The sequence below is a fragment of the Idiotropiscis lumnitzeri genome, chromosome 2 (genome assembly GCF_059441095.1).
Source record: "Idiotropiscis lumnitzeri isolate Australia: NSW breed Sydney's pygmy pipehorse chromosome 2, RoL_Ilum_1.0, whole genome shotgun sequence".
Taxonomy (NCBI): domain Eukaryota; kingdom Metazoa; phylum Chordata; class Actinopteri; order Syngnathiformes; family Syngnathidae; genus Idiotropiscis; species Idiotropiscis lumnitzeri.
Genome location: NC_142392.1, coordinates 2,254,621 through 2,279,489, shown reverse-complemented (window position 1 = coordinate 2,279,489; position 24,869 = coordinate 2,254,621). Strand labels below are relative to the sequence as shown.

The 24,869-nt window shown below is 47.4% G+C and overlaps 4 protein-coding genes and 1 long non-coding RNA gene across 10 annotated transcripts; 2 read left to right on the top strand and 3 right to left on the bottom strand.

Annotated features, from left to right (window-relative positions):
* Positions 1-11: 11 nt before the first annotated feature.
* lhfpl3 (LHFPL tetraspan subfamily member 3) lies at positions 12-4,394 on the bottom strand. 2 transcript variants are annotated; one of them, XM_088283660.1, is made up of 4 exons: positions 3,622-4,394; positions 2,034-2,264; positions 1,359-1,418; positions 12-1,309 (listed from the first exon to the last, which is right to left on the bottom strand). In XM_088283660.1, the coding sequence occupies exons 1-3, from the start codon at positions 4,061-4,063 to the stop codon at positions 1,396-1,398; spliced, it is 696 nt and encodes a 231-aa protein (XP_088139786.1). In that variant the 5' UTR covers positions 4,064-4,394; the 3' UTR covers positions 12-1,309; positions 1,359-1,395. The 2 variants fall into 2 exon arrangements, with proteins under 2 accessions (XP_088139786.1, XP_088139777.1); XM_088283651.1 differs by having other exon boundaries at positions 12-1,282; positions 3,622-4,393.
* Positions 4,054-8,173, top strand: orc5 (origin recognition complex, subunit 5). Of its 4 annotated transcripts, none has more exons than XM_088283629.1 (14): positions 4,054-5,138; positions 5,605-5,762; positions 5,836-6,021; positions 6,098-6,172; positions 6,408-6,519; positions 6,675-6,805; positions 6,874-6,922; positions 6,983-7,073; positions 7,142-7,194; positions 7,304-7,416; positions 7,524-7,571; positions 7,660-7,770; positions 7,862-7,974; positions 8,050-8,173. In XM_088283629.1, the coding sequence occupies exons 1-14, from the start codon at positions 5,093-5,095 to the stop codon at positions 8,093-8,095; spliced, it is 1,332 nt and encodes a 443-aa protein (XP_088139755.1). In that variant the 5' UTR covers positions 4,054-5,092; the 3' UTR covers positions 8,096-8,173. The 4 variants fall into 4 exon arrangements, with proteins under 4 accessions (XP_088139755.1, XP_088139764.1, XP_088139752.1 ...); XM_088283638.1 differs by having other exon boundaries at positions 4,514-5,138; positions 5,623-5,762; XM_088283627.1 differs by having other exon boundaries at positions 4,519-5,138; positions 5,670-5,762.
* Positions 8,174-8,361: 188 nt separating this feature from the next.
* guca1aa (guanylate cyclase activator 1Aa) lies at positions 8,362-11,091 on the bottom strand. The gene is made up of 4 exons (XM_088287699.1): positions 10,773-11,091; positions 9,258-9,407; positions 9,098-9,191; positions 8,362-8,839 (listed from the first exon to the last, which is right to left on the bottom strand). The coding sequence occupies exons 1-4, from the start codon at positions 10,968-10,970 to the stop codon at positions 8,712-8,714; spliced, it is 570 nt and encodes a 189-aa protein (XP_088143825.1). The 5' UTR covers positions 10,971-11,091; the 3' UTR covers positions 8,362-8,711.
* Positions 11,092-11,270: 179 nt separating this feature from the next.
* Positions 11,271-13,422, bottom strand: LOC148341188 (uncharacterized). The gene is made up of 2 exons (XR_015841995.1): positions 12,950-13,422; positions 11,271-12,210 (listed from the first exon to the last, which is right to left on the bottom strand). It is a non-coding gene; the product is annotated as an uncharacterized LOC148341188 (long non-coding RNA).
* On the top strand, positions 12,939-24,379 carry golgb1 (golgin B1). 2 transcript variants are annotated; one of them, XM_088287777.1, is made up of 17 exons: positions 12,939-13,083; positions 13,655-13,733; positions 13,817-13,987; positions 14,062-14,175; positions 14,248-14,532; positions 14,605-14,718; positions 14,799-15,459; positions 15,524-15,600; positions 15,813-15,870; positions 15,939-21,238; positions 21,306-22,319; positions 22,388-22,581; positions 22,660-22,819; positions 23,004-23,095; positions 23,186-23,257; positions 23,338-23,407; positions 23,501-24,379. In XM_088287777.1, exons 2-17 carry the CDS (start codon positions 13,665-13,667, stop codon positions 23,639-23,641), a joined length of 8,592 nt encoding a protein of 2,863 aa, XP_088143903.1. In that variant the 5' UTR covers positions 12,939-13,083; positions 13,655-13,664; the 3' UTR covers positions 23,642-24,379. The 2 variants fall into 2 exon arrangements, with proteins under 2 accessions (XP_088143903.1, XP_088143902.1); XM_088287776.1 differs by having other exon boundaries at positions 13,814-13,987.
* The last annotated feature ends 490 nt before the right edge of the window (positions 24,380-24,869 follow it).

Here is a 24,869-nt window from a genome sequence, read left to right as displayed (position 1 = left end):
GTTTATTTGCATAGAATTTTTACCCCCGTCTTTATTAAACAGGACACTCTTGGGCACGTGAACATCACAGCATCTTGACAGGAAGTGACCACAGCAACAGATCTACCTTGGTAAAATACACTCCAGTATACCTTGGACATTATTGCCTCTTAAAATCATTAATGCAATCCTGTAAATCCATGCAAATAGTTTAAAAACAGTAAAAACAAGCAGTATTCAAAGTTTTTAAAACAGGTCTTGGAGCCGGCATCTCTAATAATGGCCACCAGAGGGCGATGTTACTTGCTCACCGTGCTACGGTGGTGCCTTGAGATAAAAGCCGTTTTTTTTTTATTTTACTAAAAACTCCGCTTGCTTCATGTTGACGAACCAATACCATCTACGTGGCAGTGTTAAAAGCAACAGATATTTGAACAAACAGTGATTGAACAGTGGAACAACTCATTGACTTAATAAGATAAGATCCTCTGCGAAGAATGACTAATAGTGTATTTATTTATTTATTTATTAGGAGCAGTGAGCGTTTCCATGTATATACACATTAGTGTGTATTACACTGCCCCCGTGTGGCCAATAAAGTAGAAGGAAGAAAAAGTAACGCACGAGTGCCACGTTTGTCTTTAAAAAAATCTGTTTCACTGTGGAAAGATATAAGACGTTTTGGAAGGTCACGGAAAAAAATCGCCTCTCAAGACACCGCCGTAGTAACCCCCCTTTTGGCTCTGATAAATTACCTTATATATAATAGTTGAAAACACAAAACTGATCATAGTTGCGTACATTTTCCCACGTGATTGACCCACCACGTATGGTCATATCCACTTATTTATGCATATTCTGTACATGTATTTTGCAAGTCACACATAAACAAAGCATCACGAGTGAACTGTAGAGGTAGGTGAATTGTTAGTTGATGGTTGTTTTCCCCAAAAATATATGGATGGCACACGTACGGCAGATAATAGCCACACATCATATAGAAAATGTAAATTTATCATTGTTACGTTTACCAATTAATCACAAACATTTAAGTGTAACAAAATGAAAAATTACAGCATGATTTTGATCCATTAAAAAGTCCCGTTTTTTCCCATTAGGTGGCGTACTTAAATCCACGCGGACGACATTTCAACCGCCAGCAACCTTGAAAGAAAATTGTCCAAAAAGCAGCAGCCAATCCGAGGTAAATGATATTTTACAAATGTAACGTTCCAAGTTCCTTTTTTTGGATCTTTCCCATCATCTCCGCATCTGCTTGGAGCGGAAGAGGTGACATCAAAACCTGTAAATAGGGAGATAACACACAAATCTGATCGGGATTACAGTCATAAAACGATGACATTTCGCATATTCCTCACCTTTTATTTCCAGTACACGTATAGGCCGGCTTGCACGTCATATGGCGTTGTTAGCACTCTCTGGGGGACAAATTGGAAGAGAACGGTTAAAATAGTGACAGTACCGATATTGACCACCTGTCGGCAGTGTTTCATAAACCTTGACAGCTGGACGAGCGACCAAATGGGCCCTCGGAGCAAGTTTAAAATAACTCCGCAATTTTACATTTAATGACTATCGTCATTTCAGATGACTCCAAACCAGTGTGTATTTTTGAGGGGGGTGGGGGGGGGCTTGAAAATAAACCTTATCATTACTTTTGCTAGCCTGGAAACCCTGATTCCATACTTTTTATTGAATATAAATTTATTTTTGACTGACCTTCATTTTTATGTCACTAGTATTTTATTTTGCATAGTTTTAATTTAACTGCATGCAAGCTAATTTACTGGCAAGCCTGCCAAATTATTATTGTGCTTTTCGGAGGGCAAGTAGGCTCATTGTAATTAATTTTAGCAGCCTGCTTCAATTTCCTTTCCATCTGATGATGTTATAGTATTGCAATGTTTCAAAATAAATATCCGTCGCCCCCTTGATGACAATGACCACCACACCCCCTGCCCGTCTAGTTGGGTTGCCATGCCATGAAGCCGTGAAAACACCCGCTAGTAATTCACGCCCCTTCCGAGACTTACTGTCTGCCAGCAGCTCGTCGGCCATGAGGCTGTCCTGGCGGTTGCCGAGCACGAAGGCGAGGAAGGAGAGGATGAGGGCGTCCATGATGCCCATGATGGCCAGGATGTAGGCCCAGCGCAGGGAGCAGGCGCCCAGCGTGTATTTGTCCGTCTGCTCGCCGCACATGCGTTTTACCTCGTCGCTGTCCCAGCCGTCCGGGTAGATCATGCAACCCAGGATCAGACACGTGCCTGTGGGGACAGACGAGACAGTTGAGTTTAGGATTCGTTGAATCCCTGGTCGTGGAATTTAATTTTTGTTTCGGGATGTGCCTCTAAATCCTCATTAAAACCGTTCCAGCTGAATTTGCACAAAATTGCAAATTCCCTTCAGTCATGAGTGCTCAATGTTGCGAGAAAAAAAAAAGAGGACATGTTCTCAGCATCAGAAGTTAGGAATGCACAGCAGCAACATTCCCCTACGGCCTCGCAGCCCAACTTCAAAGGCAGGCAGGAAAAAAAATGAGGACACGCGTTGAAAACGTTCACAAGAATTCGCTCTGCAACAAGGCAGCCTTTAAATCCAACTTTTGCCTTTTTGACAACAGTCATATTTATTATAATAGTTCTCAATTTAATGAAACACATGTGAGGACATCCATGCAACATTTTAGCTTTAGCTTAGCATTCCTCCATTGCTAAATTGTCAATGAGCGGTCGCTTGGGGAGATTACTTACTGTGCCTTGAAAATCCTCATTAGTGAAAGGAGGTGATCCCTTTTAATCCGCGCAAGTCGTCTGCGCTTTACATGCGCCAGCCCCCGAACCACCTCCCAACCCCCAAACACTTCCTGCTGACTCCACCGTATTGGAAATATGCTCATATTGCACCGATGTTGGACATTTTTAGCCTCTTTTATGCTATCAAATCAATAAAACGAGCGATTGTACGGTGAATGTGCCAAAACAAACGAGCAAAACCAAAAGATAGCATTGTGACTGGTAACAAAATAACTGAATTGAACTCAAACCAAAATAACAAAAGCAACTGGACTCAATGCCAAAGTTGGAGAGTTACCAAAATAACAGAACCAAAGATAACTTTGGGTAGGGGAATAAAACACCTGCAGAGAATCCCAAAGTTGGAGGAGGCACCAAAAATAATGAAATGACTCTATTACCTTGTTATAGGTACGGAAGTCACTGAACCAAAAGCTACAGCTGGAAGTTACCAAAAATAACTATCACATCACGACATTCCAAGAACCTAATGGCAAAGTTTCGGAGCATCAACTCATTCGCTGCCATTGACGGATATAGATGCCAAAAAGTACTTTTATTTTACTTGGGCTGGTCGTGAATGGGTTTTAAATGTTAAAGGGTACTAAAACAACTGAATCCAATTGTAAATTTTAAATAAATGAACAAATTAATAATGTTGGTGCTAGCAAGACTATTTCATGATAGTCATTCAGGGGACAAAAATAACTGCACCAAATGAAGAATGTACGTAACCTGGGGGTACGTGATTTCTACATTTTGCGGGGAGATTTCTCCATCAGTGATGCTCCAAGTTATCACTCAGCGAGCCTCCACGCAGCCCTCTCACCTGCAGCCAGCTGCATCCACCCGCAGATCTTGTAGACGGTGCCGGTGCCGCAGAAGAAGAAGAGCGCGAAGCATGCGATACAGCCGAGCACGAGCACCATGGACGTGGCGATGAAGAAGGCGGCGGCCTTGAAGGCGCCCGACGGGATGCTGGAGAACTCCGCGAAGCTGCCCTGGCACGTCAGCTCCCGGGACAGGCCGCTACCGATGCAGTAGTGGAAGAGGCCGAAGTAGCCCGCCTGCGGGGTATCGGCGCCGTCGCCGATCCAGTAAGGCTGGATGAAGCACACCACGTTGACGATGGCGAACAGGATGGTGAAGATGGCCCACAGTACGCCGATGGCGCGCGAGTTGCGAACGTAGTTGGTCTGGTAGATCTTGGCTGCCTCCGAGGCGGGGAGCATGCTGGTGGCGCTGCCGGTGCTCGGTGCCCCGGGCACCATCCTCCGCCTGCTGACGGGAAAGATGCCCGCGCTCAGCTGCACATCCGCGGCTTGAGGTTGCTCAATCACCACAGTCCACCTTCTCCTCTTCCCCTTCTCGTCTTATTTAGTCACAGCATCACTTGACTTGAATCTTCTGCTTCGCATTCGTTTATGCAACGAAATAAAGCATCCGAACCAGAATTACGCCCGTGCATGAGCTTTTTACGCGGGCAAAAAGTGCCCACTCGACGCATCAGCTGCACACAGCCGCCGTGGATATTTCAGGGATAACCCACATCCCTTAATCCCCATCTGACGTCGCCTGTTTGTGTGCGTGCGTGTGTGGCTTCAGTGCACACGCGCACTCGATCGAGCACGTAATTACATCTGCAATGCAAGAATGAATGAATAAACAAAAACAATTGTGTCTTTTCATGCCGAAACAGCTGCTGTGGCCTGTATAAAATGCATAATCCATTACTTTTATGCGATAAATATGTATTTTCTAATATTTTATTTTTTATTATGAGTTAAGGCTTACATTAATATATTTATATAGCATATTGCATCGAATACAGTAGCACATAACACAATATCGATTTTTTAAATAAATAAAGCCGTATTTTTGTTTTTACAATCAGGAAAACTACATCACCCAGAATCCTTTAGTAAAGACGCTTTATTGTGATTGGCTGATTGCGCCACGTGAACTTTGGACGCCCGCGAAACTCGTCTTGTCAGCTAAACTAGCCTCGACTTAACTCTACTTTTTAATTTTTAATCAAAGTTCATGTTTTTCATTTTGTTATAAGTTCGCGATATATATACATCATGGAAATGTCGTTAAAAAAAAGAATTTTCGTTTGTTTCACTATTTGACTTGACTTCCGCTGGAGTTTAAAAGCCCTCGTTGACAACGATGCTAGCTGAGCTGAGCTAACAGATGAACTAGTTTTTCAACCAGGAGAAAAAAATGTCGTCGCTTGAGCAGCAGCGGCATCCAGGCTACGGGGAGGAGAAACTGCGGAGGGTGGCCGAGCAGCTGCCATGTCGGGAGCCCCAGGCCGGCATGTTGCTATCGCTCATGGGAGAGGTAAGAAGTCACTCATAGGACGTGCTAAACATTAAATAAGTTTAGAGTCGTTTTTCATTTCTTTAGTATAGTCAGTTTTGATCACGTTTTGACTTTTTTTTTATACTCAGTTGATTAACTTCAATAGAGGCTTTATTAGTTATTATTAGCTAATTTATTTTTAATATAAATAAATTTAATTTATTATAATAAATGGTTAAATTTTGTCTTAGTTTTATGTACATAAATGCATTTATAATCAACCACGAAAACCTATTTGTGAAATTAATTAAGCAAGACAAAAACGGGACGTTTTTGCTATAATTATAATTTTAGTTAGTTCATAAACTTCAAATGTATTTTAATTTTTTTCTCGTTTTTAATATTGTTTCATCAAAATGTTTTTTCAATTGTTGTTATCCTTATTTTTTAGTTTTCATTAACTTTGGTGAGTGAATTGACAGTAGATTATCGTAAATATTCATAGGTGGCAAATATACTTTAGGCTGGCACCTGATGGTGGTAGTAATGATGTTCGCCTTGATAAAACAGCCTCAGCTGTACAGCATGCCTTGCATCTTCATCTACGGTCATCGGGCCTCAGGGAAAAGTCACGTGGTGAACATTCTGCTGAAGGAACTGGAGGTAAGCGTGTGTGTGTTTGTGTGTGTGTTTTATATGCAGCAATTGTTTACACGCTGTATAATGCATCCTGCAGCTGCCTCATGTCACCATCAGTTGCGCCGAGTGCATCTCCGCCGGTCTGCTCTTCGAACAAGTCCTGCTAACCTTCTTCGGTGGAGACGCAGTCGCCGCTCTTCCCCGCAGCCCGTCGCTGTCCGATTTCGTCCGTATTTACAGGCAACATCGCTCATGGGCTGCTGCTGAGCAGACGCGTTACATCGTGAGGACACTGAATCGGCACCCGTGCGTCAAATTTAATATTTGTGTTGGCTTCAGCGTGCATTTGTGGTCTTCAGGTATTGGAAAAAGCAGAGTTGCTGCGAGACATGGATGCCAACCTGCTCTCTGTACTTGTGCGTCTTCAGGAACTGGTGAGCATTTAACAACAACACTTTAGTTCTCAAACAACATATTAGTCTATTCCAGGACATAGTTTTGTATGGTTGGGATATTTGTGTGTGATAATTTATAATTTTGTGTCTGACGGTTCTAATTGTCATTTAAAAAAAAAAAAAGTTTGTCGTAAATTTGAATTTTTCCAAAACATATTTTTGCTTTTCATCTAACATTTTATGTATCACGACCTCCCGCGTGCGCCGTCTGCAGGTGGAGGACAACGTGAGCGTCTTTCTGCTCAGCGAGCTCTGTTGGGACACATTTCGACCAAACACGAACTGCTTAGAGCCTTTGCCGCTTCACTTCCCCGACTACACCAAAGGTTTGTTTTGGACCCACCTTCCCTCCCTCTTCACACCACATGTCGATGTGAGCTGTTTATTTGCACCTGATATTTTCTTCCAACAGCGGACTGAAGATGTGAACATCTGCTCGTTCAATCTATTTTATTATTTTTATTTTTTTTTTTTTAAATAGCTGAGCTGCACCAGATCTTGTCCCGAGACAAACACCCATCCTATTCCGCTGATTTGTATGCCTCCTTCATCCACATCCTGTTAGGCGTCTTCTACGCCGTCTGCCGGGACCTGAGAGAGCTGCGCCACCTGGTGGGTTGTGCCTCAAACATCACCTACCTCGACGTTTGTTTTGCCCTCATTCTTCTTTTTCGCTTTAGGCTGCACTAAACTTTACCAAATTCTGCGAGCCAGTGACTGAAGGGAAAGGTAAGTCTAAAATGGAGGAAGCCGCTAACGATAGCTAACTAACTGTTGTTTGGTCGCCAGCAAGCGAGAGTGACACGCACAAGTTGTGGCGAAAAATCGAGCCTCACTTGAAGAAAGCCATGCGAACGGTTTACCTGAGAGAGGTATCCAGGTGAGTGCCCAGAAACGGCTCTCTTCAAAAAATGTCGACCCTCATGTGCGTATTCGTGTATGTTTCAGCCTCGAATGGGAGAAGATGCAGCAAGTGGAGATGGAGGCAAGCCCTTTAAGAGGTCACTTCTAGGGCTGCGGCTCTCGAATATTTTTAAAATCGACTTTTGTCGTAAATTTCTGAATATGTCCCAATGCTTTTGCCCTTGCATGCGTTTGTCCTCTTGTCAGGTTTGTCGGCTCACACCCACGTGGAGCTGCCGTTTTATTCCAAGTTCTTGCTGATCGCCGCCTACCTGGCATCCTACAACCCGGCCCGCACCGACAAGCGCTTCTTTGTCAAGGTGAGGCGGTGACAGAAAGCCGCAGGGCGGTTGGCAGGAAGCAAGATTGTCAGTTCCTGTGTGTGCTCAGGACGTATCGTACCTCATGATGTCACCTTTTCCGACAGCATCACGGCAAAATAAAAAAGACCAACTTTCAGAAGAAAAATGAAAAGGTGAACATGCTGAGACATTTTCTCCTTACACGTACGTGTTCTGAAATGTTGCCTAAGCTGACATGGTCGTTTATGTCCGTCTCCAAAGACGAGCAACCACCTGCTGGGACCCAAACCTTTCCCTCTGGACCGCCTGCTTGCCATCTTTTACAGCGTGGTGGACAACAGGGTGGCGCCCACCGCCAGCATCTTCTCTCAGGTGGGCACGGCTCTCCTTCCCGTATCCCGGTATCCATGGCGACCGCCTCCCCTCATCACCATCATCCCGCTTCGCTCTGCGTGTCGTTCAGATCTCCTCGCTGGTCACCCTGCAGCTGTTGACGCAGGTCGGCCATGTCGACCAGCTGGACGCCCCCAAGTACAAATGCGCCGTCTCGTTGGACTTCATCTGCGCTATTTCCAGGTATGTGTGTGCGTGCGTGTGTGTGCTGTTTTTATTCATACACGCGCACACACACGGTTTTATTTATCTTCCCAGGACGGTGAACTTTGACATCATCAAGTATCTGTATGACTTCCTGTGAGACACTTTTGCTTTCTATGTGGCCACAATGACATGGTGGTCATTGAAAAATAAATTGTTTCACTTTAACGCAACTGTTGCTCCTCGTCAAACTGGTTTTACAAACTACAATATGTATACTACTATTTTTCTTGTTCAAAAACAATTTTTTTGTCAAATGCGTTTTTGTAGGTGAATCAAACAAAATCGACAATTTCAGTCCATTTGCAGGCAATTCTCGAAGGGTATTCAACCACTTTTAAAAATTGAAATATAATGTCACAAATCTTGGGTGATCAAGTAACTTTATTGTACAAATGAGCAAACCGAAAGGCACTAATAAAACGCGAGCTCCTCTAGTTGATCTGTTCCTACTTCGAGTTACAGGCAGCAGCAGCTCAGATATTAATATTTTATAAAAAAAATAAAAATAAAAAGAGTGCAAATATAGTTACATAAATGCCTGTTGATTGCATCCACCGAATCCCTCGTTTCTGACTGGATTCAGTTTGAATGCAACTGGCAGACGTAAGAGACGATTACAATCAAAAGACTTCCTTTTATAGTGCGTGACGTTCATTTAAAGCGTATTTCCATGACCATACGGGGGCTCGTTTATTCTATTCGAGTTTACTTTTCTAAACGCTGTTCCGTCTGCTGTGGATCATGGCCACGATGTGGCTCAGGTCCAGACTCTTCATCATCACCTCCATGAAGTCGTCGTCAGAGCGAGCACCCGCCACAAACTCGTCCAGCGACAGCTCGCCTGTCGGCACGGGACACATTAGGTACACCTTAGCCTTCGGAACTGCGGTATTTACTCAACTAGAATGTGGTCAAATTAAAAAAATAAAATCTAAAAGACAATTTTATAATGGGAAAAAAAATCGATAACCTAATCCATAAAAAAAGAACAGAAAAAGGCTTAATATAAAATCAAATTGGCAAACTTGACTCGTAGTTTCGTAACACTACTTTATTAATTAAAATACTAAAATGCCGCGAAATCATTTTGCGGCCTCACCATCGCCGTTGATGTCGATCCTGTCGAAGACGCTGTTGGTGAAGTCCTCGGCCGTCACTTCCTGGTTCTCGTTGCCTGTGATGGCGCGAATGGCCTGAGGGGACAACAAACCACGTGAGCAATCGCTTCCCTCCTTTTTCTTCTCTTTCTCGGCTCCAACCTTGATGATGTTGAGCAGCTCGTGTCGGTCGATGCAGCCGTTGCCGTCCACGTCGTAGAGCTTGAAATACCAGCGCAGCTTGTGCTCCATCTTGCCGCGCATCACCAGGCTGAGCGCCGCCACGTACTCCATGAAGTCGATGTAGCCGTCCTACGGGCGGCGTAGTGGTCACTTTAGACGGCGACAGTAATGCCCCGCATATTCGCCGTTTATCATTCACCTATTTGCATTTTTTAGCTCCTTCTCAAGCGCCAAAATACGCCACAAGATGTCGCCAAAGCACCATCTAAATTGTGATGCAGTTCAGTGGAGTAAAGTGGTGTCAAGGGACTTTGTGGAAGTGATTTAGCCTGGGTTGTTTCAGAGAGTCTTTGCCACTCATTTCTGTGCTCTCCCAGTGCATTTTTCCAAGATCCAATTACTTGTCGTTTTCTCAAATCCTGCGTTCTAATTGGCCAATTATCCTTCCTGGCAGAAGTATGTTCGGGAGTGCGTCACCTCGCTGTCAGCTAAGCTCACGGGTGAAGATTACGATGGTGGCTCCCCCCACCCTCCCTGCCAGACGATGACCCCGTCTCGGGAATTGCAGATGTCCCTCATCCCATCGGGTTTTAATGAGGCGCCCTTCAAAATGTTAATAAGGAGGGACTATTGCGAGTGCGGTGTTTAATAATTTAGCAAAGGGACAGTCAAAATATTGGAAAAAGCGCAAGCATTGTTTTTAGAAAATTGAATCAATAAAAATAGTCACGTAGAAGTGCAAAAATAATAAAATAAAGAGGTGTCATTTTCATTCGTACACTAAATGAAGTTTAGAAATGACCTAAGTGAAAGTTGCTAACATTTTAGAAAAATAGATGAATTACAAATAATTCAGAAAACACTGGTCAACAATTTTGGATATTTTTTTTAGGTCAGATTTCAAACCAAAAACTGAATATGATGTGCTAGCAAAAAAAAGTAATGACATTTTTGAAATGCGGATTGAAAATACATTTAGGGTCACATGAAGCCATCTCTGGTTTAAAATTTGCTGTTGGCCAGTGTCGTTTATAATGATAAAAAGCTCAAATATATCTTCATTATACAGTTGGGAAAATAGGAGACTTAAAAACAGTTGTGGAAAAAAATCTGGAATTTATAAAGTCATTAAAATAACACACACATCATAATAATAACATCATAATAAACCTTGGACAATTTCTCCATTTGGTAATTTAAATTCAGGAAGTAGCTCATAAAATTACACAAGTTATTTGATTAATCGTTTCAGGCCGACTTCATGTTAACTCGCTGCATTTTCTTCCAATTCCGACTAGAAATAAATACAACCAATAAAAATAATTTAACACAATCCAAAAATGTAAATGCTCATTTTATGCCTCAATGTGCTTGATTTACTGCCAATTTCAAGCATATGGTCAGTGGGCTAGAAACGGTCGTCAGTTGATGCGGGTCACCATCCATCGTGGCATAATCAATTTAGAGGATGTTGTATTAACGTGAAACTCCTACCTTGTTCATGTCGAAGGTGCGGAACATCTGCTCGATGTAAGCGTTGGCCTCCGTGTCGAGGCCGCGCAGGCCGAAGAACTGCTTGAACTCGTGCAGGGTGAGCTGACCCGACGGGCACTCTGTCATGAACTTCTTGTACCACAGGTGCATCTCCACCGCTTGCAGGTCATCCACCGTGCTGCCTGTCGAGTTGCCCATGACGACCGCGCGTTGTTCGCCCGACGGGGTCTACTGTGAACGCCGCCTCACAGTCACACAACAGCGAGCGCGCGAAGAAGGGCAGAAGCCGCTGCAATGCCTTTTGTAGGCCACTTTGTGATGCCCTTCTCGCTTGCTAATCCCCGCAGGTAATCTAATCTAACGCTTTAAGCAGTCCCATTAAAACGGTCGCTGCCTTGCCAGGTACGCTGACACGACACAAAACGGCGCGTTCATCCGTCACGTGCAGGTGCGCGGCCGACCGGGGTGGGCGTAAAAATCGAGATCCGCTCCAAAATGTTGACAGTGCCTTCATTCTTTTATTGCAAAACTGTTAGTGTGTAATTACAATGAACGCAAAAAAAAAAGGCTGTTTGAATGGAAAATGTAAAATAAAAAGAGCATTTATAGTAGAGTTGAACAGTTAATCAAATTACAATCAACAGCCCTCGTTTGTAGATAGTTAGTTAAAAAGTACAACTATTATGTAAAAAAAACAAAACATTGTTTTCTATATGTAAAAAATACAGAAGCTTCCATGTACATCAATCAGACAAGTTGCCATGACAACATGCCTGTAGTGCGTGACATCATTGTAACTGATTAAATAATGCACAAGTGCTACAATAGTCAATGATGCCATCACAATATTGTTTTGTCCCCCCCCCCCCCCAAAAAAAAGTCCATTGTTTCACAACGCTAGATGTGTATCTTTCTACACAGCATGAATATCAATTCACGTTTTTGTTGTAGTGCGATGACATCATGCTTGCCAAAGGCATTGCTTATCCATTATTTGAGCCCACGTATCCTCTCAAGGCTCGCGGCCGTGCTAGAGCCTATCCCAACCGTCATAGGGCAGAAGTCTTTCATATTAAAAAAAACAAGATTACATTACTCCTACAAATGTAAAAGAGACCATAAATCTCTACCGCAAGGCCTCAAGTTCACAGGGTAAAACAAAAGATGAGCGTGGTGGTCAGTCCACTGCGGTCTTCCACCTCAAAACGCGTCGCAGGTGCGTGTAGGCACCGTCGAAGGCGGATAGCGTGCAGCGCGTGAGGTGCGTGGTCCAACTCCCGGCGTCCGACAGCCACTGCACGAAGCGGCCCACGAAGGCCGCGAAGGCCGTCACGTAGTGGGCCAGCAACGCCAGGCTTCGAGCCAGCTGCCTGCCACGGCTGACGATCAGCTTGACTGCCTGGTCGTGCTTCGCCATTATTGCATTGTTATTTTTCACCTAAAAAAAAGAAAAGTCGTGGTGAATCGTTCACATGCACAATTTCTTGTTATCACTATAACAGGGATTTGCCACTCTCTAAAAATCCCAATTTGTGATGAGGATTTTTTTTATGGGTGAGTGAATGATTTGCTTTCGATAATTCTATTTAGCTTAATGCTGACAGACAATACAATACAATACAACTTAATATAGTGCATTTCACAACAGCTGGAGTTGTAACAAAGCACTTTACAATTGGTGTGAAGTGGTGAAGAACAAAAATGAAAACACTAGCACATTTACAATTGATAGCAGACCAGCGACTCATGTTGAGTCAAAAGAATAAAAATGTGGTGGGAAATGTTCCTCTGTTTGAATTGGAACGGGTGCTACTGACAAGCTAACTGATTGAATCCCCATGACCAAAATGTGTTATGCTTCAATTTCATAAGCGTGGGAACAATATTGAATTAAAATGTGCAAACAATTTCATTTATCTTGCACCCCTTAATCTCTGACCCTAGAATCGCCCCTGCTCACAGGCATATTTTCATTATCCTCTGCAAAGAACGAGTAATATTATTGTAGCTTAGTGGGGATTTTTTTTTTGCCTCCAGAAGGAGATGTCAATTGATTTGAAGCTAATTCCATACATTTTAATGGGAAAGGATGTTCTCACATAGGTCATTCATTCATTCATTTTTGCGTGCGTTTATGACGACGGACCTTGCGTTGTCATTGACACACGGTGCCTTACCGTGTCGTCCAATCAGCGGCGAGCAGGTTTTGTTTCCGGGAGAGTTTGGTGATGTGGCTCTGCTTGGAAATCCATCCGAGGAGAGAGAGCCGATAAAGAGAGCGTCCAAGATCCACCGGGGAGCACTCATACAGGTGAGTCAAATGTCCTTCTCCTGTCAAACCTCACCGCTTAGTCGACTCCGCAAGGAGCTGTCACCATCGACGGAGTTTCGTAACCCGCCGGGGAGGATTTCAACGCTCGCTGCTAATTTGCGGGCGGTAGCTAGCTAAGTAGCATCGACGCGGAAACTGCAGTAAACAAAAGATTACCAGCCGTCTCCTTGCACGCTAACCCCGCTTGTAACAGCCCGACATGTCCACCGCCCTTCCTGGGCGTCGGTGTCCAGCTACTCGGTTGAATTTCGCAATTGTTCTTCTGAATCTTCGCCGTGGACGGACGCGGTGACGCAGACTCGGTGGTCGACGGGCTCGGGAAAAGTCGGTTGTTTTCGTCACGGCTCGGAAGTTAGGGATCGCAGGCAATGTGGTGCAGGAAATGAAATGAAATTTAGACGGGCCCGAGCCCAAATATATGTCAAGTAATTTTAGAGGCACATCTTGTATTACATCTTCTTAATATGTGTCTAATAATTGCATTGACGAGTAGTTGAAATACCCTGCATGTATTAAACTGTATTTAGCACGCATCCCATCTCTTGTGCAGTGCCATCCTTATGTTCAACCGCCTGGCTACAGTCCTCCAGGAGCTCTCTGGAGAGGAGAGTCACGATGGAGAGACACAGGTGAGATTTAGAAAAATACATTTCAAATCAAACTGTGGCTCTGAATCTGAGGAAACTTTCAAGGTTTGTTTTCTTCCGAGGAGGGTGAACTCACACCTCAGCTTCCTGCCAATCCGGGCCAGGATCCGTCAGAATCGGAAGACCCTGAAGAGGCCAAGGAGCGTCTGGCCCACCTGGAGAAGCTGGTGGTGCAACTGAAGGAGCTCATCCGTGACAAGGACATTCAGCTGGCTGGCAAAGATGCACTTCTCAAGGTTGAATAACATAAATGGCTCCAAAGGATAAAAGACATCATAATGCCAGAATGCTTTGCGTTTCTTCTTTGCAGAATGAAAGGGAGGCAAGCGAGGCTCGCTTTAGTAAGCTCAAACTACAGGCCAAAGCCAAGATAACCTCCCTCAGCAAGCAGATTGATGATTTGAAGGGACAAGAAGGAGCGATTGTAAGTCCGAATCAAATCCACTATACTGTCTGTATGGAACATGATCAAACAATTCTTTTTTGTTGACACCAGAGTCCCGACAGCTCGTTTTTGAGAGATGTGGCTGTGGAGGGCGACCTACAAGAGCTCCAAAACAAGCTTTGTGAAGTCGAGGCCAAGAGTAGCGAGTTGCAAACGCGACTCCAGGCCGCCGAGAAGCTGCTGGAGGAGAAAGACGCCGCTCACGCTGAGCAATTGATTCACCTCCAGGCAGTGGTGCGTGACAAAGATGTGCGCTTTCAGGAGCAGATTCAGAAGCATGAAGAAGAGTTGCTCAAGGCCACGGCGCCATCGTCCAACGATGGCGAGCTGCAGCAGGTGCGAGATATTACGCTTCACAATTAAACTAGGTCGTAAATGGTGCTAATCTATGACCATGGTGTCTCGTAGGCCCTCCATGTGTCTCAGCGACGGTGTGAGGAGCTCGAAGAAGCTTTGAAATCCCGCTCACAAGTGCTGGAAATGCTGCAGCAGGAAGTCGCCAGCGCGGATCAACAAAAACAGGTGCAGATTCCGAAATCCACTCCAACCTATCATGGAAAGTGTCTTGAATCAACACGATTGCTTTGTTTTTTTCTGCCTAGATCCTGACTGCTCAGTTCCGGCAAATGGAGGAGGAGCTGGCCGAGGCAATCAAACAGAGGCACGAGTGGACCCAGCGGGCCAGCGATGCTGATGCGGCCCTGCAGGAAGCACTGGAACGGGTAAATGACGAAGCAGCGAAGCATGAAAGGGAGCTATCATCTCAGAGCCAGGCAGCTAGCGACAGCCTGGAGAAGGAGAGGACAGAAGTTGCCAGGCTGGAAAAGGAGATAGCTTTGATGAACGAGAACACCCTAGTGTTGCGTGAAGCGTCGGAGAGAGACAAGTTGGAAATATCTCGCCTCGAAAAGGAGCTCACGTCTAGCAGAGAGCTCGAGTCGGAAGACCTCCAGGCCAGCCGGAGCATCCTGGAGGAGAGCAAATCACAAGTAGGCAAGCTGGAGCAAGAGCTAGCTTCTCTTCAAGAGGGACAGGAAGAAGCCCGGAAGAAGACCGAGGTCTTGTCCGAGATTTGGAGACATTTAGGACCTCTCGCCCTCCGTGATGTCCAGCCGTCGGAGGACATTACGGTTCCAGATGACCTTTCTCTTGTTCTGGACGCTGTGCTGTCCATTGAGACACAAGTGACGAGGCTCAAAGATGATCACAGGGAGCGTGAGGAACGTTGTGTTCAAGTCACGCACACAATGGAGGCCCTTCAAGGTGAATAACAAGATTTTATTTTCATTTTTTTTTTTAACTTAAGATGACACAGATTTCTTTCTAGATCAACTGGACAGAAGTACCAGCGAGAAGGACGCCGCCGTCGCCAGGGTCCAGCAGCTGGAGCAGCAGGTCGAGCTGGTGAGCGCTCCTAATAAGAAGATCTTATCCGCAAAGTCAGACGAGTCGTGACAGAAACCAGGTCATAGACGTGCAGTGAGCCCTCTTATCTCTTCTGCACTGTTCCGCTGTCATGACAGACTCTCAAATCTGACCTTCACATCGCCGCACTGATGTTGATGCTTCTGATTAGATAGCCAGCAACCTAAGTTATTCTTTTTCCTCTTGCTTAGACTTCTGAAAGGAATTCAGAGGAGCCACAAGCAGATGTGGCTTCCCAAGCTGACACAGGTATAAAATATTTTATTTTAAATCTAGAATTTTAAAAGTCATTCTGGTCATTTGAATTCATTTCATAGCAACCATCTTGGCACTGGAGCAACAGCTATCGGAAAAAGATAATGAGCTTAGCGTCTTGCGAGAGCGCCTGCGAGTGGCCGAAGACCAGAGCACCAGTGATGTTGCATCGGCTCACATTGTTGATGAACCTCCGGATCAGGCTGAAACTGACGACACGGGTAATAATTCTGCAACGCCACCTGACTGCCTGGAGGACACCCAAGAGGAGGAGACCACTTTGGTCGCTGAGGACACATCGGTCCTCTCCATGACGGCGGACCATGAGAGCAGCCCGGAGCTTATCGAACCTCAGGAATCCCCAGAAGAGTCTAAAGGGGCTTCCTCTGACGAGATGGTTACCAGCACTGATTCTGAGGTGGCTCACAGCAGCTGGACCCTTCTAGAAGCTGTGAACCAGGATGGATGCCAGGAATGGCCGTCGGTTGTGCAGGAGTTTAGCCAGCTGCAGTCATGGGAGACCACCAGCATGGAACAGGAAACCCGCACCACTTCAGTGATGTCTTCGTCTGTTTTGATCCAAGAGACGGTTCGCATCACGCAGGAGGATGCCTCCGCTGAAAATGCTCCCGCGGCCCTTTTTGTTCAGGACCTCCACAACAGATCCAATGAACTTCTGTCTGAGCTACAAACATTCAGCGAGGTGGCGGCAGAGTCACAGGAGAAGATGGACAAGAGTGAGGAAGAAAAAACACTAAGGCTTATTGCTGAGAAGGATGAAGCGGTCGCTCGGGCCAGTGACACTGAAAAGGATCTCAAGTCTGCCAGAGAGGAATTACAAAATCTGTCCCAGCAGAGCTGCTTTGTGGCAGAGAAGCACAGTGCTGAAATGTGCCTTTTAGAAGAACAAATCGACATTCTTTCCAGTGAGAGCAAAGCCAAGGAGCAGAAGATCCAGGCTCTCCAGGCTGATTTGGAAATGGCTCGTCAGGACCTCTCTGAGAAGGAGAACCGGGCCCTGATGTTGAGCGCACAGTTGGAGGACCGAGAGCTCCTCTCCTCCAAGCTGGAGGAGAAGCTTCAAGACATGGAGAGCAGTAGGTTGGAACAGTCTCAGATGTCAGCTCTTGACAGCGAGTCTTTGTCCAAGAAAGACGCTGACATCTGTGAGCTGCAGCTCCGCCTCAGCCAGAAAGAGCAACAGTTGACAGAGCTTGATGAAAGCATGTTTGTAAAACTCAGCCAGGCAGAAGAGGAGCGAGTTCTGCTCGACAGTCAAGTCAACAACCTGAAGGAGCAGCTGGTGGAGCTTCAGCATTTACGAGAAGACACTTCTTCTCCGCAGATGGACGAGGAACTCGTCAGTTTACGCAGGTCCAAAGAGGAGTTTGAAACCCAGCTGGCAAACACAAGAAAAAAGTTGCAGGTTGTGCTTGTGCAACGGAAGGAGCTCATGAAGAAGGTAGCAGATCTGGAGATGGACGTGAAGAGCAATGTGGAAAAAGAAGAAACCGCGGCACCCGAGACTTCTCCTGAGGTTGAAAACATTCCAGTTGAGGAGACGGAGGTCAGACTGGCAGAGCTAGAACAAACATTGAGGTCCAAAGACAAAGTAATCAAGAACCTCCAGTCTAAGATTCACCAACAGGAGCAACTTCTGTCCGAAACACTTGCACTGAACAGTGAGCTCAGCAAGAACCCCGAAACCCATCACCAGGCGGACAATTACTCTGACAACTCTTTATTACGATCCCAAGTGACCTCCTTGGAAACAGAGTGTGAAACCTTGCAAAAGAAAGTCCAGGAGGCCCAAGAATCTCGCAAGGAGAGCATCCGCAAAGCCAAAGAGAAAGACAGGCACCATCGGGATCAGCTGAAGCAGCAGAAAGAGGAATACGGTGAGCTCATGGGACGCTTCGAGCTGCAGAGTGGCGAGCGGGAGGTTCTTCTCACAAAAGTTAAGGAACTAGAAGAGAAAATGATCCCACGTGGAGAGGACAACAAGGACTCAGTGGCAAAGATGGAGAAGACCTCAGATCACAATTGGGCCCAAGAAGACTGGGTGGATTTTGCGTCATCTGATTCAGTGCCACGTGAATCTGCTGTTCAAGGAGAGCAACTTGGCGAGCAGTCTGAGATTCTCTCTGCTCAAATAGAGGAACCCTTAAAAGCTCTCAGGGAAGAGATCCAGGCTAAGCAGACAGCAAACTTGGCGCTTGAGAGCAAGCTTCAGGACGCTCAGACCAGTCTGTCCCAGAAGGAGACTGAACTGCAGGAGGTGAGCAAGGAGCTACAAGCCCTACGAGACAATGAAGGACAGATTGAAGCCCTCTCCGATGAAATCAAAGACTTGCGTGAAAAGTACAAGCAAGCTGAGTCTTGTGCAGAAGCCTTGAGAGCAGAAATGCAATCTGCAACCACCGCAGCAACTTCTCAGTCCGCCAGCTCCATTGCTGCTCTTCAAGCGGAAGTGGAGGACTTCAAAGTGTTCCTGGACACTAAGAACCACGAGATCACTGAGCTAAGCCAGCAACTGTGTGAGCAAAACACCCTCATACTCTCAATGCAGGACACGGTGGGCCACAAGGATCAACTGATAGCCTCCTTAGAGGAGGAGCTCAAGGTGGAACAGGAAAAAAGCAAGAAGTTGGAAGTTGAGATTCCACAGAGGGAGGAGGAGGACAGCGAAGCCAAGCTCCAGCAGCTTCAGCGTAAGCTTCAGGCGGCCCTTATCTCTCGCAAGGAAGTGCTGAAAGAGAACAAGACCCAGAAGGAACAGCTGAGTGAGAATGAGAGGCTCAAAGTAGAACTGCAGCAGAAGATGCAGGTGGCGGAAGATGAGCTGGAGAAACTGCGGGCAGAACGCACCAGGCTAATAGACGAGGTGGACCGCATGTTGCTCGAAAACCAAAGTTTGGACTCGTCCTGCGAGAGCCTCAAACTGGCAATGGACGCCATAGCAAGCGAGAAAGATGCATGTAGAAGAGAAAGTGAGCTGGCCAAAGAGGAGGCTGCTCGGATGTCCAAGGAATGGGAAGAGAAGGTCAACGGCATGAAGGATGAGTACGAAACCCTGCTACGCTCCTACGAAAACGTGAGCGACGAGGCTGAACGCGTCACGCGGGTCCTGGAGGCTGCCAGGCAGGAGAGGCAAGAACTCACAGCCAAAGTGAGGGCCAACGAGGCCTCGAGGCAGGAAGCGGAAACGCAGGCGGAGGAGGCTCGGAAAGAAGTCGAGGTGGTGAAAGACAAAATGAGGAAGTTTGTCAAAGCCAAGCAGCAAAAGATCCTGGAGTTGGAGGAGGAGACGGAAAGACTTCGTGAGGGGCAGGAGAAAACACTGATGAAATCGGAGGATGAAGCGCAAACCACTGAGCTGAACCGACTTCGGGAGGAACTGCAGACTTTGAAAGTCGAGTTGAACACCGCGGTGGCAGAAAGGGACGCTTTAACACAACAGATTGAGCAGCTGAAGGAACGATTTGAGCAAGTGGATGGACAAGACCACGCTGCTCCCCTCGTAGCGGAGGTTCAGCACTCAGATCCAGAAATAACAGAGTCCCAAAAATACTCTCAGGAGTGTCCAGGTGACCACATAAGTTCAACATCTGCTGTAGTTGTTGGATCAGAACCCACAAGCAAACAAGTTTTATTTGAGGACAAATTAAAAGTGATGGAGGTTGCATTTAATTCAGAGAGGGAGAGCTGGCAAGAGAAGGAGGCCGAACTGAAGGATGGGCTGGCCTCTCTTGAACGAGATCTCCAAGACAGCAACGAGAAGGCGAGCCGTTTGGCCTCCCTGGAAGAGTGTCTGCAGGAGGGCAAAGAGCGAGAAAAGTGTCTGATGGAGGAGCGCTCCAACCGGGAGGTCCAGTTCAAGGAACTCCTCAAAAATCTGGAAAGTGAGAAAGACAACTTGGAGGAACGCCTGATGAACCAGCTGGCCCAACTCAACGGCAGCATCGCCAAATACCAGCAAGAGGCTTCCGAACAACACGATCACCTCGCTGAACTTCAGCGGGAGGTGGAGCGACTTGAAAAGGAGCGCGGCGACGTCGAAGTCGAGGCCCGGACTCAAACGGAGCGAGCGGCCCGGCTGGAAGAGGACATGAGGCAAGCCCAGAGGCAGAGGGCAGAAGCCGAAGCAGAGACGGGGAAGCAGAGGGAGCTGGAGCAGCAGCTGAGGTCTGCTCAGAGGGTCAAAGAAGGCAGCCAGAGTCGAGCTCGTCAGCTGGAGGAACTTCTGAGGGAGAAGCAGCTGGAGGTTCGTCAGCTCCAGAAGGACAGCATCCAGTATCAAGAGAGGATCAGCCAACTTGGAGTGGAAGCGAAAGCCCTGCAATTGGGCCATAATGAGCTCAGCAAGAACCTCGAGCAGTCCCAAGAGGAGACTTCAAAAAACCTGGAGCAGCTCAAGCGAACCGAAGCAGAATTGACGAACTGTAAATCCATCTTGAATGAAGCGAAGGAGCAGTTAAGCCAAGTCACACTTGAGAAAACAGCTTTAGAAAAGAACATCCAACAAAAGGAAACTCTTTGGAAAGAAGAAGCGGAGCAAACCCTGGACTCTGTCAGACTCAGATTAGGAGCTGAACTGAAGGAGATGGAGCTGAGACTTGATGAGGCTTACAGCGAGCGGGACAAAGAAGAAGAAGCCACACTGGAGGCCAGAGACGCTGCCGATGCGGCGGAGAGACGCGCGCAGGAGATGCAGGCCCGCCTTGATGAGTCTCTCGCCCGGCTCGCCGCCTTCTCGCGCTGCATGTCGTCGCTGCAGGACGACCGTGACAGAGTTTTGGACGAGGCCCGGCAGTGGGAGACGCGCTTTAACGACGCGCTGGTTGGCAAGGAGGCTGAAATTCGTGACACGGAAACCAAGGCCAAGGAGCTGGCGGAGAACCTTCAGAAAGAATCTGCGCTCAAAGAAGAACTCCAGCTCACACTGGACAGGTTGGAAAAAGCTGACAAGGAGCGGCAGCAGAAATTGGATGAGGCAGAGAAGAAATTAATTGAGAACCAAGCAGAGGTGGAGAGGGAGCACGCCGAGCTCCTGCAAACCGCTGCCGAGTTGCAGTTGGCGCAAAGCGAAGGGCGGCTGCTGAAGGGCGAGCTGGAAAGCCACAATCAAAGGAGCCGCGCTCTGGAGGAGGCCGTGGCTCAGCTGCAGGAGGACGTCGACAAGGCCCGGGCGGAGCTGCGGGAGAGGGAGGCGGACGATCGACGACTCTGCCTGACCTTGGAACAGCTGGAGGCGGACCTGCACACCTCCAAGGCATTGACGGAGACCCTACAAATGGCGTTACATGAAAAGGAGAAGAGGGAAGTGGAAATGCTGGATGAGAAGGAGCAAGCCGTTGGTCAGGTAAGAACAGGAAAAAATCTTTCCGCCCCCTGTGAATGTCTGTAGATGAATGTGTTTGTCCTCACAGGCTGCGGAGGAGGCGCGCAAGGAGGCGGATGGCCGGGCGCGGGATGCCGAGAAGGAACTGGAGCACAAACGTGGCGAACTGAGAGACCTCGAGGAGAAACTGCGACTGGCCGAGGAGGAGAGCGCCGGCCGTCGAGCCAAATTGGACTCCTTCACGAAGGCCATGGGCTCCTTGCAGGACGACCGAGACCGAGTGCTCAACACGTACAAGCAGCTTGAGGAGAAACACCTCCAGGTCATGCTGGACAAGGATGCTCTGATCCAAGAGGCAGCGAGCGAGAGCAACAGTCTCAAGGAGGAGCTGCGCTCTCTGCTGGTCCAGAGGGACGACCTGTACGCCGAGAAGGGCAAACTGTCCGCTCAGCTCCACGGCTACCGAGACGAACTCAAGCAGGTTCTCAGCATGAAGGACTCTCAGCACAAACAGCTCCTCGCCGCCCAGCGGGATCGCATCACCTCCTTGGAGAAGGAGCGCGACGACTTGGTGAGTGCACTGGAGAACGCAGGTGAGTCTGAAGCAGTTAAAGTGGAACGGGTGACGCCGTTGCAAGCCGCTAACGCTCCTGGAGCCGAAGTGGAGAAGTTGAGGGAGCAGCTGGACGCTGCCCGAGAGCAAGTGCAAGCTCTGGAGGAGAACCTCCTCAAGGAGAGGGAGGCCCATGAGAGGGAGACCAAAGAACTCTCGGAGCTGCGCTGGGAAGGAGGCCTGATGCGCACCGAGTCGGAGAGCGCTCAAGAGCGGGTGGCCGAGCTGGCCCGAGACCTGCTGGCCGTCGAGCAGAAGCTGCTGGAGGAGAAGGAGCTGGTGACGCAACTGAGAGCGGAGAACCAGTCGTTCGGCAAGTCCATGGCCTCCCTTCAGGACAGCAAGGACCAGCTAGAACACAAAGCCCGCCAGCTCAGACTCAAGCTGGACGAGGCCCCCAAAGTGGGAAGCCCCTCCACGGGCTCCACAGGAGAAGTGTGGAGCCTGAAGAACGCCCTGCAAGCACTACAGAACGACCGTGAGAGACTGGTGAGTCACGGCTTCCTCAAGTGGCGCGTAAAGCGATTCCTCTGAATAATTCTGGCCTTCCCCGACAGCTGGAGCAGCTTCAAGCGCAGACGATGGAGCTGAAGACCAACAAGTCACAGCTGGCTCGTCTGGGAGCGGGAGAGCTGATCAAAGTCAGCCAAGAGCTCTTTGAGGAGAAGAACAAGAGCGCGCAATTGGCCGGCGTCATTGTGGAGATGGAGAACATGGCGGCCAGCGTCAAGCAGGAAGTGGAGACGCTCAGGTGCGGCCGACAAACAGCACAAACGTTTCATATCACACGTGTGTATGGAAGTGGGCGGTGATGCTTATTTTCCTCCAGACTGGAACGCGTGGACTGGATGGCCCAAGCGGAGCAACTGAAGCAGCAGACGCTCCACACGTTGTCCGAGCGCGACCAGCAGCTGAGGCAGCTCACCGCCATGTTGGAGGAGGCGCGCGCGCACACGCCCAAACGCAAGAAGGAACACTACCACAGAGAGGTCAGCGAAGCCACACACTTTCAAACTCATTACAATAATGTCTGAACAAAAGAAGAAATGGGTTTTTCAGAAAAAAAAAATAATAATTCTGCCACTATCGACAATATCCGCCCATAAAACTATATTTTGAGATTTTTTTTTTTTCCATAAAAACAATAATGCGTTCATTTACTCCATCTCGCAGGGAGTGGACAGTGCGCCCGGTGCTCCTCAGGAAAGGAGCAGCCTGGAGGAGGTGCACGCCTGCCGGGCTGAGCTCTCGCAGCTGCAGCGGAGGTAGTGCACGGATTTAGAGAAGACATTTTGTATCACAACATGGCAGTTGGGTCACTCGGCTAGAACTTTTTTTCTCATGTGCTCCTTCAGACTCGATGAAGAGACGCAGCAGAGGCTGACAGCCGAGGAGCAGCTCTTGGACGCGCAGGATCGACTCAGGCGGTACAAAAGGAGGCAACACGGAGGGCGGGTGAATTTATGTCATGTCCGCTGATGTTCTTTTGTTGACCGCTCCGTCGCAGCCAATCCAAATGGGAGGATCACTCGGAGACGGCCGTTTTCATCGAGCCCCCTGAAGGCAGCGTCACACGCGTGGGTCGCCGCCCGTGAAAAGTGGACACTCCAGTGGAGTGCGTCTCGAGTACCCCACCCTGTTAACCCCCCCCTCTTTCTCCCCCCCTGCAGACCCGTCGAGGCACCACCCCGGGCTTGTTGCGGGCGCTGTGCTCAGGCTCATGCTGGCGCCGCCGCACGCCGCTTCTACTGGCCGTCTACCTGCTGAGCGTGCACGTGCTGCTGCTGCTGTGCATGAGCGGCTTCCTGTGATTGACTTTAACGGGTTCCCGCACACAAACATTGCACTTTACGCACACTCAAACACACACGCGCTCACCTGCCAGTTTATTGTGAACCCGACCCGACTCATTTGAGACTTTTACAACCTGTGCAATAACTGCCGCCGTCCATATCTGGTGCACGCTGGGTGTGCCTAATAGGTAATAAGGACATTTTGAGGGAGCTGCTGTTCGTTTTAACAGAGAGAACACGAAAGGAAAATGTTATGCGATGAAATGCAAATAATTGTCTATATATTTATATATCCAAAATGGTTCTGAGGTTCATGTCGTGCAATTTGCCTTCTGCACACTTCCTGTTGTGATCACAAAAAACTAAGTGTGGTGCACCTACCAATAATTCCGTTCAACATTCCTCTCAAGACTTTTCTGTAACATTCTCTGTCCACTAGGGTTGATAACGGATTCCAAAGGAGATGCGCTGCGAGCAGTAGCCATCTCATTCCATCTTAAACTCTACTGTGATTTTGCCTAATTTATTGTTAGTTGAAATGGTTCTCATCTTTCTTTCCTGCTTCCATCATTCCTTTTGGAGGTGTACACTGTATTTAACAGTTTTAAAGGGCTGCAGGGAACAAAAGTTTTTTCTGTTACTTCACTACAAAAATATCTCGTTTTGCAAGAGGGCGGGGCGAGGGGGGTCCTAAGGTATCCTTGTTTATGCTGACATATTCAGAAGTTTTGAATAAAAGGATATTTTTAGTGCAAACCTGAAGTCTGTTTTACTGTAGACCAGAGGTCTCAAATTGCGGTGCACGTGGGCTGCTTTCCTGCGTGTTTTAGTTTTCCTCCCGAAACACATTTGATTCCAATGATCGGGATCGTTATCAAGCCCCTGCAGGTTTGTTGCATGTGGGGAAACTTCTGGAACATGTCGTAAAGCGACCCTCAACGACCAGTGTTTGAGACCCTTGCTGTAGATAGTGTGCTCTTCATTTCAGCTCAATTGAAAGACCAAAAACATCATTTTGTACATTTGAAAACATCATAGAGCCACAATAGATTGATATTGTGCCCTCCTGTGGTCATACTCGGTATGGCGACCAAAATTAACGTCAAAACGTAGCCTAGTTGATCGAACTTAGCTCTGCTGCGCTCACTCACAAATATAATTTGATAATTTTTAAAAAATTAAAAATGTATCACTTTTTTATTATTAGTTTTGTAATGTCCAACCGTACATCCATGGAGCATTTTCT